The 12,338-nt window shown below is 34.8% G+C and overlaps 1 protein-coding gene across 2 annotated transcripts; it reads left to right on the top strand.

Annotated features, from left to right (window-relative positions):
- The first annotated feature begins 206 nt into the window (after positions 1-206).
- On the top strand, positions 207-12,131 carry LOC110599942 (probable protein phosphatase 2C BIPP2C1). 2 transcript variants are annotated; one of them, XM_043950413.1, is made up of 10 exons: positions 207-567; positions 654-704; positions 788-1,998; positions 5,731-5,858; positions 6,632-6,698; positions 7,140-7,224; positions 8,460-8,629; positions 10,166-10,309; positions 11,263-11,391; positions 11,735-12,131. In XM_043950413.1, the coding sequence occupies exons 1-10, from the start codon at positions 360-362 to the stop codon at positions 11,933-11,935; spliced, it is 2,394 nt and encodes a 797-aa protein (XP_043806348.1). In that variant the 5' UTR covers positions 207-359; the 3' UTR covers positions 11,936-12,131. The 2 variants fall into 2 exon arrangements, with proteins under 2 accessions (XP_043806348.1, XP_021592273.1); XM_021736581.2 differs by having other exon boundaries at positions 225-567; positions 11,756-12,131.
- The last annotated feature ends 207 nt before the right edge of the window (positions 12,132-12,338 follow it).

The raw sequence follows: 12,338 nt of genomic DNA, 5'->3' as shown, positions 1-12,338 counted from the left end.
TTTTATTGAAAAATGCATTAAATAGTAAGATAATTTTTTATAATTATTTTTAATTTTAAAATTCAATATACACATTTAATTTAATAGTTATTACTGAATGTATCATTATAATAAAACTTTATAATATCTATAGTTTATTTTTTTTTTTTTTTGAAAATTTCTATTACGCGAAAAGATAAAAAAAAAAAAAAACGACTGTTTTCACGTTTTGCAGCCTTATCCAAACAATATAACAAACTAAGCGAAGATCAGCAGTTTCTCTCTCTGATTCTCTCCCTCTCCCTCTCTCTCTCTTTGTCTCTCTCCCTCCTCCATCTTCCACTGCCACTGCTCACTGTAAAATTGAAAGTAATGCTTTGATGGCTGATGCAGCTAGTGCTAGGTCTTTAAGTTTCTGTTCTTGCTTCCACCCTCCTTTTCTTCCACCTAAACCAATTCTCTTACCTTCTCTTCCAATTCTTTCCAAACGAACTTCTTCTTCCAAGATCCTTACCTCTCTCAAGTCTTCTTCTTCTTCTTCTTCATACGGAGCATCTTCTGGGGACTACGACATTGTTTCTACCTCTGGTAAGCTTCAGTTTCAGTGTTCCTCTGATTGATCTTTCTCTATTATCAGTTTTTGTAATTTAAATGATGTTGTTTTTCTCCTGCAGAGCACTCACACGGCAGCGTTTCTGAAGATTATGGCATCGTTTCCACTTCTGGTAAGATTTAATTTCAGTGTTCATCTGGTCATTCTTCCTCTTTTTTCAATTTGCAATTTAAATTGTTTTGCGTTTCTTCACAGAACATTCAGATGGCAGCGTTCTCTTCCGGTTTGGAGAGATTTCGAAGCATGTTCAAATGGGCAAAGAGGAAATTGTTGATGATGAAGTTGAGTTAGGCGAAGATGGTTCTGATACTGATCATATTACTGGAATTAGTGAAACATTGTTGGAGCATTCTATTTTAGATGCTGAATCAAGTGATGTTAATAATGCGAAGGTCCTTGAGATGATCAACTTTAAGATTTTAACTCGTCCTGTTAATCAATCCGAACTTGACGCTGTTGTAGAAGTAGAAACTGTTGGTAGTAATATTAACTTAGCTGCTTCAGCTATTGATTTGGAGTTGGACATTGTTTCTTCTGAGGAGGAAGTTTCCCAAGAGAAGAGTGAACGTGAAATTGTAAGTGAATTGGTTGAATCTGATGTTGAAGTACCCAGGATTGTTGCATTGCAAGCGGAAACCAAAGAGAATGTCGGGGTCCAAGTTATGCATCTCTCTTCAGCTAGAGAGGAACATAGCATGCATCAGCATATACAAGTAAACAAGGTGATTGTTGATGATGGCGTCAGTGGTAATATCATTGAGGCACTGCCTAATTGGGTTTCCTTGGAGGCCAAAGTCATTCTCGATGAGGAACCAACTACTGAAGCAGTGGAAGAGGAAACAGCGCATATTATAGTGGATGAGGAAACAACCCATATTGCAGTGGGTGAGGAACTAACTCATAAGGCAGTGGATGAGGCGCCAACCTATATTGAATTGAATGAGAAGCCAACTCATGAGGCAATGGATGAGGAAGAACCAACTCTTAATGCAGTGGATGAGGAGCCAACCCATATTGCAGTGGATAAGGATCCAACTAATGAGGCAGCGGATGAGGAACCAACTCCTAATACAGTGGATGATGAACCGATGCGTAATGCAGTGGATGAGGAACCAACTCCTGAGGCAGATGATGAGGAACCAGTTCGCAATGCAGCGGATGAGGGCCTAACACAAATTGCAGTAGGTGAGGAGCCAACACAGATTGCAATGGATAAGGAACAGACTCGTAAGGCGGTGGATGGAAAACCTACTAGCAACGCAGTGGATAAGGAACCGATTAGTTATCGTTTTGAGGAGGAACCAACTCACGCTACAGTGGAAGAGGAATCAACCCATATTGCAATTGATGAGAAACCAACTCATAACCCGGTGGACAAGGGACCAATTTGTGTTGCATCAGATGAGGTAACTGTTAACACTCAAGCAGCTTATAGCTCAAAGATGGTTAGCTCTCATTTTCTTTTACTTTTAAGAGCTAAGTGTATGCCAACTGTGAATCTCAGTGCAGCATCTTGTTTACTATAAAATAATGGAGGATTAACTTCATTGTTGATATCACCAATTTTGGAAGGTTGCTGTGATCCCTTCCAATATTCCCCTCTGTGCTGCTGCATCACCATTTAGAAAAAAAAAAGAATGTCCAAATGCTCTAAGTAGCCTTCTATGTGCATGCAAGGTCATTCAGTCAATAATTATCATTTTCATTTAATTGCAGTTGATAATCAACCATAGGAGCATCCTCTTGAAAACTAAATTCATTCAACTGACATGATTAAAGTAATCTAGCAATATTTTCTTCAAGAAGTTCCTTTCCTATTATATGAAATTTATTTCAAAAGTTTTTGTGCAACTCTTATATTTGCTCTGTAATCTGTATGCCATTTTGCATATTCATACATCCATGTAAAACTTTGTAATTTTGCTCGTTTCTTCGGAAGTAGACGTTGCTTACAATGTATTAGTTTGAATTCACCTCGGACTCTTTTTGGAAATAAATCAGGATGTCAACCAGGAAATCATATAGTGATATCGATGGTTAGAATATCCATCCTTCTTTATTTTAGAAAAACTTTATCCTGATTTATTTTCCAAGACTCAGTGTGGTTCTTTAGCTTGTGATGCTTGTGAATATGCTAAGCATACAAGAATCTCTTATCCCTCAAATAACAATAAGAGTACATTCCCTTTTGTGATAATCCATTCTGACGTTTGGGGACCTACTCAAACGGTCTCACTATCTATTAATCGTTGTTTTGTTACTTTTATTGATTGTTGCACTCGCATGACTTGAGTTTATTTGATAAAGGAAAAGAGTGATATGTTTTCTTGCTTTCAATCTTTTCACAAGATAGTTTATGCTCAATTTGAACTAAGATAAAAGTTTTGAGAACTGATAATGGCACAGAGTACATGGATGGTCGTTTTTCTGCTTATTTGGAGTCTAATGGGAAACTATATCAAACAAGTTGTCCTTATACTAGTGCTCAAAATGGCATTGCTGAAAGAAAAAGTAGGCACCTATTGGAAGTAGCCAAAACTCTTAATAGAATCTTCTAAAAAACCTATTGGGGAGATACAGTCTTAACCGCAACTTATTTCATTAATAGAATGTCTCTCAAAACTCTTGCCTTTAAAAGTCCTCTAGAGGTGCTACAAGGGAAAAATGCATATATTATTCCAACAAAGGTGTTTGGATGCACGTATTTTGTTCATACTAGGACATATGAAAAACTCAATCCGATTTAAGGAGATACTCAAGAAGAGATAAAACAGAAGTAGAAAAAGCCATTGTGTAGTCTACTCAGTGTCATGAATCTTTCTCTTCTCCATCTGATGAGTCAACTCTAAACCTTGAGTCTATTGATGATCTAAATAATCCAATTGCTCAAAGAATGTGAGTTAGGTCTTATACAAAATACTCTATTTCTAATTATCTCTCTTATGATTCTTTGTCTCCATCCTATAGAGTCTTTATCTTGTCTTTTTCTTCTGTGTGTATCCCACAGGATTGGAAGGAAGTTTTGAAAGATTCTAATTAGAAGTGAGCAATGATTGAAGAAATAAAAGTGTTGAATAAAAATGAGACCTGAGAGTTGGTGTCTCTTCCACTTAGAAAAAAACTAATTGGCTGCAAATGAGTGTTCACTATGAAACATAAAGCAAATGGATCAATTGAAAGATTCAAGACCAAACTAGTTGCCAAGGAATACATTCAAACTCATGGAGTAGATTACTAGGAGATATTTACGCCTCTTGCCAAAATGAATTTAATCAGAGTTTTGCTACTTTGCACTGCCAATCTTGATTGAAACCTACAACAATTTGATGTGAAAAATGAATTCCTCCATAAAAACTTAGAGAAGAAAGTATATATGGACATTCCTCCTGGATTTGCTGATGAAAAAAGCCAAGGATGTGCAAGTTAAAAAAGACATTGTATGGATTGAAACAATTACTCAGAGCTTGGTTGAACCGATTCAGATGGTTTTCTTTGGCTATCAACAGAACAATACTGAGTATACCCTATTTATCAAACATTATAGAGGTAAAATTATTCTTCTCATTGTTTATGTGATGACATAGTAATGATAGGAGATGACAAAGAAGAAATAGCTCGATTGAAGAAGCTTCTGGCTTAGGAATTCGAAATTAAAAATCTACAAAATTTTCAATATTTTCTAGGAATTGTGGTTGCTAGATTGAAGAAGGGACTCTTTATCTCTCAGAGAAATACATTCTGTATCTCTTGAAAGAAACTGGTATATTAGGTTGCAAATTAGTAAGAACTCTTATTAAGAGTAATCACAAGTTGCAAGCAGGGATTAGAAAATCATTAGATATTGGCGTATATTAGAGATTAGTAGGTAAATTAATTTATCTTTCACATACTTGACCAAATATAGCATCTGCAATCAACCTAATAATTTATTCATGATCCTTGTGAACCCCACATGCAAGTTGTCTTTTGCATTTGGCGATACTTGAAGTCTACCCTTGGAAAAGGCCTCTTATTCTCTAAACACGGCCATCTCCAAAGAAAAGCATTCACAAATGCAGATTGAGCTGGATTCCTTGATGATAAGAGGTCAACTAATAGTTACTGGACACTTATGGGAGGCAAGTTTGTCACTTGGAGAAGCAAGAAGCAAAATATTATTGCCCGATAAAGTACTGAAGCGGAATATAGAGCGATAATGCAAAGTGTTCATGAACTTCTATAGTTGCAAAGATTGTTAGAGGAATTGAAATTGCTGGAGAGAGACAAACTGCTCTTGTACTGAGACAATAAAGCTGCTATCAGTATAGCTTACAATCCGATTTAACATGACCGAACGAATCATATAGAGATTGATTGTCACTTCATTAAAGAGAAGTTAATAAATGATATTTTGATATTAGATCATATGATTTTCGATGAACAATTAGCTGATGTGTTTATCAAAGAGCTCAACAATAAGACCTATAATACCTTGGTTTGCAAGTTGTACTTGTGTGATATCTATACATCAACTAGAGGGAGAGTGTTGACCAAACATAAAAGGTTTCTAATTAGAAGGATTCAGATTTTTGGGATCCTAATTATGCTTTATTAAAGGGATTTTATTTTCTATCTTTATTGTAGATATTCCTAATTAGGTGTGTTGTAAATATTTCTAAGTTAGATTGATTTTTTGTATATAAATACTCAAATCTTGTAAAGATCAATTCAATTGGAATAGAATAAAAATTTCCTCCTAGAATTCTTTACATAGTCTTGTGATGATTTGTTTAGTTGGTATCTCTATAATATCTTGACTTGCCACTGACTTCCAATCCATTTTGTGGTGAAAATTGAAATGCTGTTATTTGCCCTAGATGCAGTCCAATCATTAGAATTTCTATATTTTCATTTTGAGCTTGTAGCATAATTATGAGACTCCGGTAGTTAGAACTAAGCCTGCTGGACGTTTTTATTTTTTATTGTCACAATAGCTTTTATTCTTCTAAATTATCTCCCAGTTGTGCATACCTTCATTTGGAAGTAGGAAGCCTCAGGTATACCATATCTCTGAAAGTAAAGATCACGTTCAAACTTTTTTCATAGGTATATGTGCAAACAGTTGTTTACACCATATATAATTTCATTATTCGTTGTAGTTTGAAGTCAATATGCCTTCCTCAAGTTGGGTTGAAGAGATAGCTGCAGAAGATCAAAACAGTAATAATGCAGATGTGGCAGTTCCTCATGCAGAAGAATCACAAATGAGAGTAGCTACTTTGACTATGTATGCTACCAACTTCCTTTCTTTCTCCTTTTCCTTCAGATACGGTACTTCCAATTCCTCCAAATTGTTGGTCCAACCTTTTGTGGATCATGGTTATGTTTGCAATTTATAGTATATGTGGTACTTCTTTTAGATGCTATTGCAAAAAGCAGTTAGAAATTTTTTTTATTAGTTTTTTTGGTGTTTTTATAACTAAAATATATCAAATTGACCTGAAGAACAATATATAGTGGCCTCTAATCAACATAAAATCAAGATGGTGTTTTTCTTAGCAATAGTTCCAAAAATAATGCTAATAAAACCCTTAGTTATTGTAATTTTTATATTTTTACTTGATGCATGCTTAAAAAAGCAATTCTTATGTATTAATTTACTTCTTAATCTTTGGTATATCTTGAGTTGATAGAAATAGATATCAAATGTTTCTCCTTGTATGCATGATTAAATTGTCCTTGTCATTTTCATTGCTAAGCAAAGTATGGTGCAGAAAGCTAAGATGGCTTGCCATAAAAATCTCTTACTCTTGCCCTTAAGTCCTTTTCAATTTCTTTTTGAACAATTTTCATTATGAAAATTTCAATTAGTTTTTTTAAAAAATTCATAAGTTTACAATTATTATTCCATTGTTTACCAGAATATGAAAAAAGCACCAATCTTGACCACCTTAGAAAAGCTAATATGTCTTGTAGAAGAAGAGAGACAACTTATTTGTATAAATTTTACATTCTGTTATTGTGCTCTTGATATTTATTTGTTTTCTTATATATGAGTAGGGAGGATATCCCTATGTCGGGACTTTTCATGTTTCCTGGTGCTGCATCACTGCCACATCCTTCTAAGGTATCTCTATGATATGGCCTCATGTTCAAAAGATGTTCCTTTCTTTTGTATGCTTTGATTTATTCAAAGGAAATTCATTTCATTTATAATTCAGATAGTTCGTGTTAGAATTTTCTGAGCAAGGAATGAGACTATGATATAGAACTCTTTTGCTTGCAGCTGCCTATATTAGCCATTGTTTTTTTTTTAATGTGTAAAAATCTGGTTCCATGTTCTGTTTATCAAGTATGTAGTTTTCCAACATACTGTTGCAGGTAGATGAAATGCCTAGAAATTCATTTGCCTGAGTTTTGGAGATATATTCTCAACTTCACATGCAAAACTTTTTCTGTTAAAAAATGAACCTGGAAACTATACATTGCCTGGAGTCTTTTTCTCACATGATGTTTTAAATGAGGCTAAAGGTGCAGGGTAAGTAATTCAATAAATAATAATTTCCAGGCATTGACAGGTGGAGAGGATGCATGTTTTGTTGATGAAAACTGGCTTTGTATTGCTGATGGAGTTGGACAGTGGTCACTTGAAGGTATATCTTTTCATGTGATATATATATACACATGGATATATATATATATATATATATATATATATATATATATATATATCAGGCGTCTCAAATATTTTGACATTTACCAACTTATTGCTTGCATGCCCAATTCTCCCACGATGATTTATCACAATGCTTGCATATTTCCTTGGCATTGATTATGTTTTCTTATTTTGTTTTATCTGTCCTCCCTCTATATATCCATTTCTTCATATGGTCATTAGGAGAGTATTGTATCAACATTTAAGACAATGTGGGGGATTAGACATTCTCCTGCTAATAGATATAAGAAACCTAAACAGGAAAACGTAAATAAAACTGAAAGTAAAATGTCTTAAGCTTGTTGAATTTACCTATTGGATTCCCTTAAAAGGCCCTTAAGCAGAAACTGATAAGAGTTGGGAGCCATTTGAAATGTAAATTGAGAGTTTGTAAAAGAACTGAAACTTGTATTGCTATAACAATGGCAGAAAACGCTTTTACAAATAATTATTTCAACTACAATGAGAGTTCTCTTCCATTCAATTTCACTAATGGTAAAATAAATTATGAAATATAAAAGAACAAGAAGCAGGAAGAAAAATGGTTGACAAGCAACCTCCAGGAGACACTTCTCATACTAGCACAGCTAGTCCCAGCAATAGCCGAAAGAAAAATAAGGACAAGCCTGCCTCTAGCTGCTGAAAATAGCCTCTATATATGGTAGATTTCAATCCCTTTCTTGGTGTCTCCAGACGGCAAGCCCCCACATTTCTCTCTAACAAATTAATTACCTCCTCCAGCTGCATATCTCTAGAATCTTCCTTCTTTCTCTTTCTTCCAGCTTGTTCTTTTTCTTGTCCCTTCTGCAATAACCTTTTATTTGTTTGGACCTAATTTCATAGCTTTAGGACTACTTGCTGTATTGCTATCGGAAACGCATGAAGGAGATCCCACAAAACAATTTTCTTACAATTGCAAAGGGCCAGGTTTTCTCTCTCGACCTTTTCCTTCCTGCCCGAGTCTCTAAACTTACAGCTCATTCAATGGCGTTTCTGATTTTTTATTCTTTTATTGTTTATTTGGTTAATGTGTGTGTGGGTGTGTGTATTGTCATTGACATTACCAAGCTCTTACTAGATGTTTCATTTTTTTCCCCTTAAAATGGGCATTTTTGTATAACCTTTGATTTATGCCTTCTACATTTAATCATATTGGCTAATTTTATTTTATAGGAACTGATGCTGGACTATATGCCCAAGAGTTCATAAATAATTGTGGGAAAATTGTGGCTGATAGCAAAACCACCCTAATAACTGACCCAGTGGAAGTTCTTGTTAAAGCTGCCATGGAAACAAAATCTCCTGGATTATCTACCGCTTTGGTTGCTTATTTTGATGGTCAGGTAGAATAATTTGGAACTTCAGATGCCTCTCCTCGGTTTTGCATTTTTCAAACTACAGAGACATGATTTGCTTTACAAATACAGCAATGACTTGATCTTCAAATTTTTGAAATGTGATTATGAAAATGTCAAGTACAATGATATGTTTGAGGTATGAGTAGGACTCAAAAATCCTAGTGGGATTTAAATATAGTTTCTTGTTTTGTGGGAGAAATATTGCTCAATTGAATTAGGAGTTTGGGTTATTCTCACATGTATTTGGATCCACTTTTAATGGACATACTGTAACTTGCTGAAATCTGAAGGTTTGGTTGTATCGGGGGCTTAACCTATGTGAAGTTACATTGCTATGATCTTATTGTCAATCATCAAATCTTCTCCCTGTCTATATTTTGCCCACTAGTGCATGTCAAAGGCTTGACTGTATTCTCACTTAGTGTTTTGTTTCACAGCCTATTAGATAGAATCTAAGAGTCTTAGTGCACTCTTATATGATTTCTAAAGTACTGTATTTAGAAGTCTGCCAATGCTCATATGTAGTCCTAACTTGCAATTTATAGTATTTTTTGCATGAAATGCTCTCAGATTTCAAAAACTTGCATTTTTGTTTTGTTGCCTAGGAGGGACTTTTACTTTTGCGCATTACAACCCCTTATCCATAAACATAGGGTATTTTCTGTTATAGACTAACAAAATTGGAGACAGTTACGTGTTACCATAGAGAAAAGAATTTTGGGTAGCAAGATAAAGTGGAAGAAGAGGGCATCAAGGGAGAGTAATCAGATTCAAATGTATATTCCACGTTCAATGTTCTTCATTTAAATTGTTTCTTTTTAGTAGAAATTCAAGCCAAAACTAGATGTGGAGTTTAGAAGGGGTAATAAGCTATAAGCAGTTGGTGTGGGATAAGAAGCCAAGAAGAATTTTTGTTTTTATAGCTTACTTCCAAATAAGTCTGCAAGCAACAACTCGAAGGAAATAAAATAGCCCTGACATGTATTAGTAAACCCAAGCCCAACTTTAAAATCCATGTGGTAATGTTAGATGTACTAATAAGTTATATTTAGGTCCCTAGGTCAAGTGATGTAGGATGAGAGGCCGAGAAGAGTTTTTGTTTTAGCACTTTTGAAGGATCTTGAATCATATTTGCAAACATCAAATCATAAAAATTTCTCTTACATCTATCCTGTTTTTGTAACCATATTAAATGAGTATGAAGAACAAATGGCATTCTCGGTATAAGCAGAGAGAGGGTTGGGGTTTTTTATTTTTTATTTTGAATTGTGTAAGAGCCAAAGGCAATGTAATTACATATCTAGACAGTTTGTTCTCACCTTTCTAATGCAGTGAATCCAATGATGTTATTTTTAGTGGGCAATTTGGCATCACTTCATTTATCATGATGAAATTATGCTAATGGGAAAACCAATCCTGTTTTGTGATAATGGTTGGCATTCTTTAAGGGCTAATACTGCAGTCCTTTTGCTGTTCCTGTTATATTACTATCACCTATTCGTGGGCAATTTGAATTGGCAGGCTATGCATGTGGCTAATGTTGGAGATTCAGGATTTCTCATTTTAAGAAATGGCATTGTCTTTAAGAAGTCTTCTCCAATGGTACATGAGTTCAACTTTCCAATACAAATAGAGAAGGGGGATAATCCTTCTGAACTTGTGGAGGTAAAATGCATTAAATTTCACATCCAACAGAACTTTGCACGTGTACTTGCTTTTGTACAATTTAATCAGAATTATGCCTGAACCCTCAAATTTTTCTTTGTCCCAAGCCTTTTAGAGGAGGTGCTAAGATCAATTTCGTTATACATGTCTCTTTTTGCATCATTGTTGATTTCACTTGCACAAGACAGATCCTAAGGTTATGGATCCCAGTGTTAGCAAACATGTGATATGATATATAGCACTTGTTGGCTTGCGTTCAGCACGAAACACCTCTATTTGCATTTCAATTTGTTTGTACTATAATTCCATGTTTCAAATTTTTGTTCTGAATATATTTTTACTCCCTAGTCACTCATAAAGCAAAAACTACAACTGCACACTTATCGTATTAGAATGGAGAAGCTTAAACTTATAACCTGCTGCTAGACAACTGCACTTGCATGCAAGCTCAGGGTTAGCAAAACCTATGAATCTGAGCTAGTGAATTTGTACCCTTCAATTTGGAAATATACAACAGTGCAAAATTCATCAAGGACGACCATGGATGTAATGCTAACAACTACAATTCAGAAGTAGCAAAAATTTAAGCATGATTTTATTGATTTCAGAAGTGAAGTTAACTTGCCTCAACCGAATAAAGAACATCCACTAATTTATATTCCATGATATCCTTGATATCAGATGGTAACTATTTAGATGGTTAGTTTGTGAGGTGACATTAAACCATATGCACACACATTCTTGCGGAGAGACATGTTGAGTTCACAATCTGAGTGAAGAGCCTTTTGCTGTTTTCAACCCCCCGGGGCACTGGCATTCCTACTAATTTGGTAATCATAAAACAAATTTCTTCTAAGGGGAGAGAAGGTGAGGGATAGGATAAATCATAACCAGTATAAAAATGGGTAAAAGCAGCTGCAGTTTCTTAATTCTGCTAACAATTTGTGTTTCAGGAATATAAAATTGATCTGCATGAGGGTGACATTATCGTCATAGCTACAGATGGCCTTTTCGACAATCTATACTCCCAAGAAATAGCTTCAATCATCTCCAAATCACTGGAAGCTAATTTGAAGCCTAAGGTGCAAATTCTGAAACACCATTTTTCTGCAACTCTACTAGCATTCCTTGAAATGTATTTGTATAATGAAAATGAATTCTAGATAAAATTTTTGCTGTTTGAGCATGGTTTTTCAAGCATGAATAGTAAGTGATGGTAGTTATGTGAATTTCCCTCCATATCTAGTTATCATTTTATGTGGACGACATGAAAATAGTTACCAAGTTACAACTTCAAGTGAAATCAATGGGCTCCACTCAGTGGAAATGATAAGCAAAGCATTTTGAGTTTGCTAGAAAACTCATGCAAGTTTCTTTTGGACAATGTTGGTATGTATTCAGAAATGCTAATTTGTTTACATGAAGGTTCTTATGTTGTTTGGTCAGGAAATAGCAGAACTGTTAGCCGTGAGTGCGCAAGAAGTGGGGCAGTCATCACCGAGGAGAAGTCCATTCGCTGATGCAGCCCAAGCAGCTGGTTATGTGGGATATACCGGCGGGAAGCTTGATGATGTAACAGTCATTTTATCCTTGGTGCAGGAAAGATCTTCCTCTTCTCTGCAATAAGGTTTCCTTCTTAACACCTTTATAATCCTTGTATATGCTTAAAATATTTTTATCTCCTTTTGTCTTGATTATTTTTAGGTGCTCTATGGCTTATTCATGGAACTAGCTTGTGTTTGAGAAAAAAAATATATATAATTTAATTGTTAATATGTTCAAATTTCCTAGATTTACAATTATCCTACCCTTGGTTGACAAATTGTTTGTTTTCCCGTTCATAGGACTAGAATTGCAAAAGCATGAAAAATTTTCTAATAGATACTGGGTAGCATTCTGTTGGTTCGGTTCAAAATCGAATCAAATTGAATAAATTGAAAATCAAAATTTTAGTATTTATGAAAATCGAACTGAATTGATTTTAGTCAGAAATCGAATCAAATTGAATCGGTCTGATCGGTTTGAATTT

Source organism: Manihot esculenta, chromosome 14, assembly GCF_001659605.2.
Source record: "Manihot esculenta cultivar AM560-2 chromosome 14, M.esculenta_v8, whole genome shotgun sequence".
NCBI lineage: Eukaryota > Viridiplantae > Streptophyta > Magnoliopsida > Malpighiales > Euphorbiaceae > Manihot > Manihot esculenta.
Note: the sequence above shows the minus strand (reverse complement) of the source record. Positions and strands in the feature narration are given on the sequence as shown.

Bases quoted from the DNA above. Each gene is read 5' to 3' on its own strand.
- LOC110599942 (XM_043950413.1), top strand. From the start codon at position 360: ATGGCTGATGCAGCTAGTGCTAGGTCTTTAAGTTTCTGTTCTTGCTTC. The intron at 568-653 runs GTAAGCTTCAGT...TTTCTCCTGCAG, and splicing joins CGACATTGTTTCTACCTCTG to AGCACTCACACGGCAGCGTT. The intron at 11,392-11,734 runs GTGCAAATTCTG...GTTTACATGAAG, and splicing joins AAGCTAATTTGAAGCCTAAG to GTTCTTATGTTGTTTGGTCA.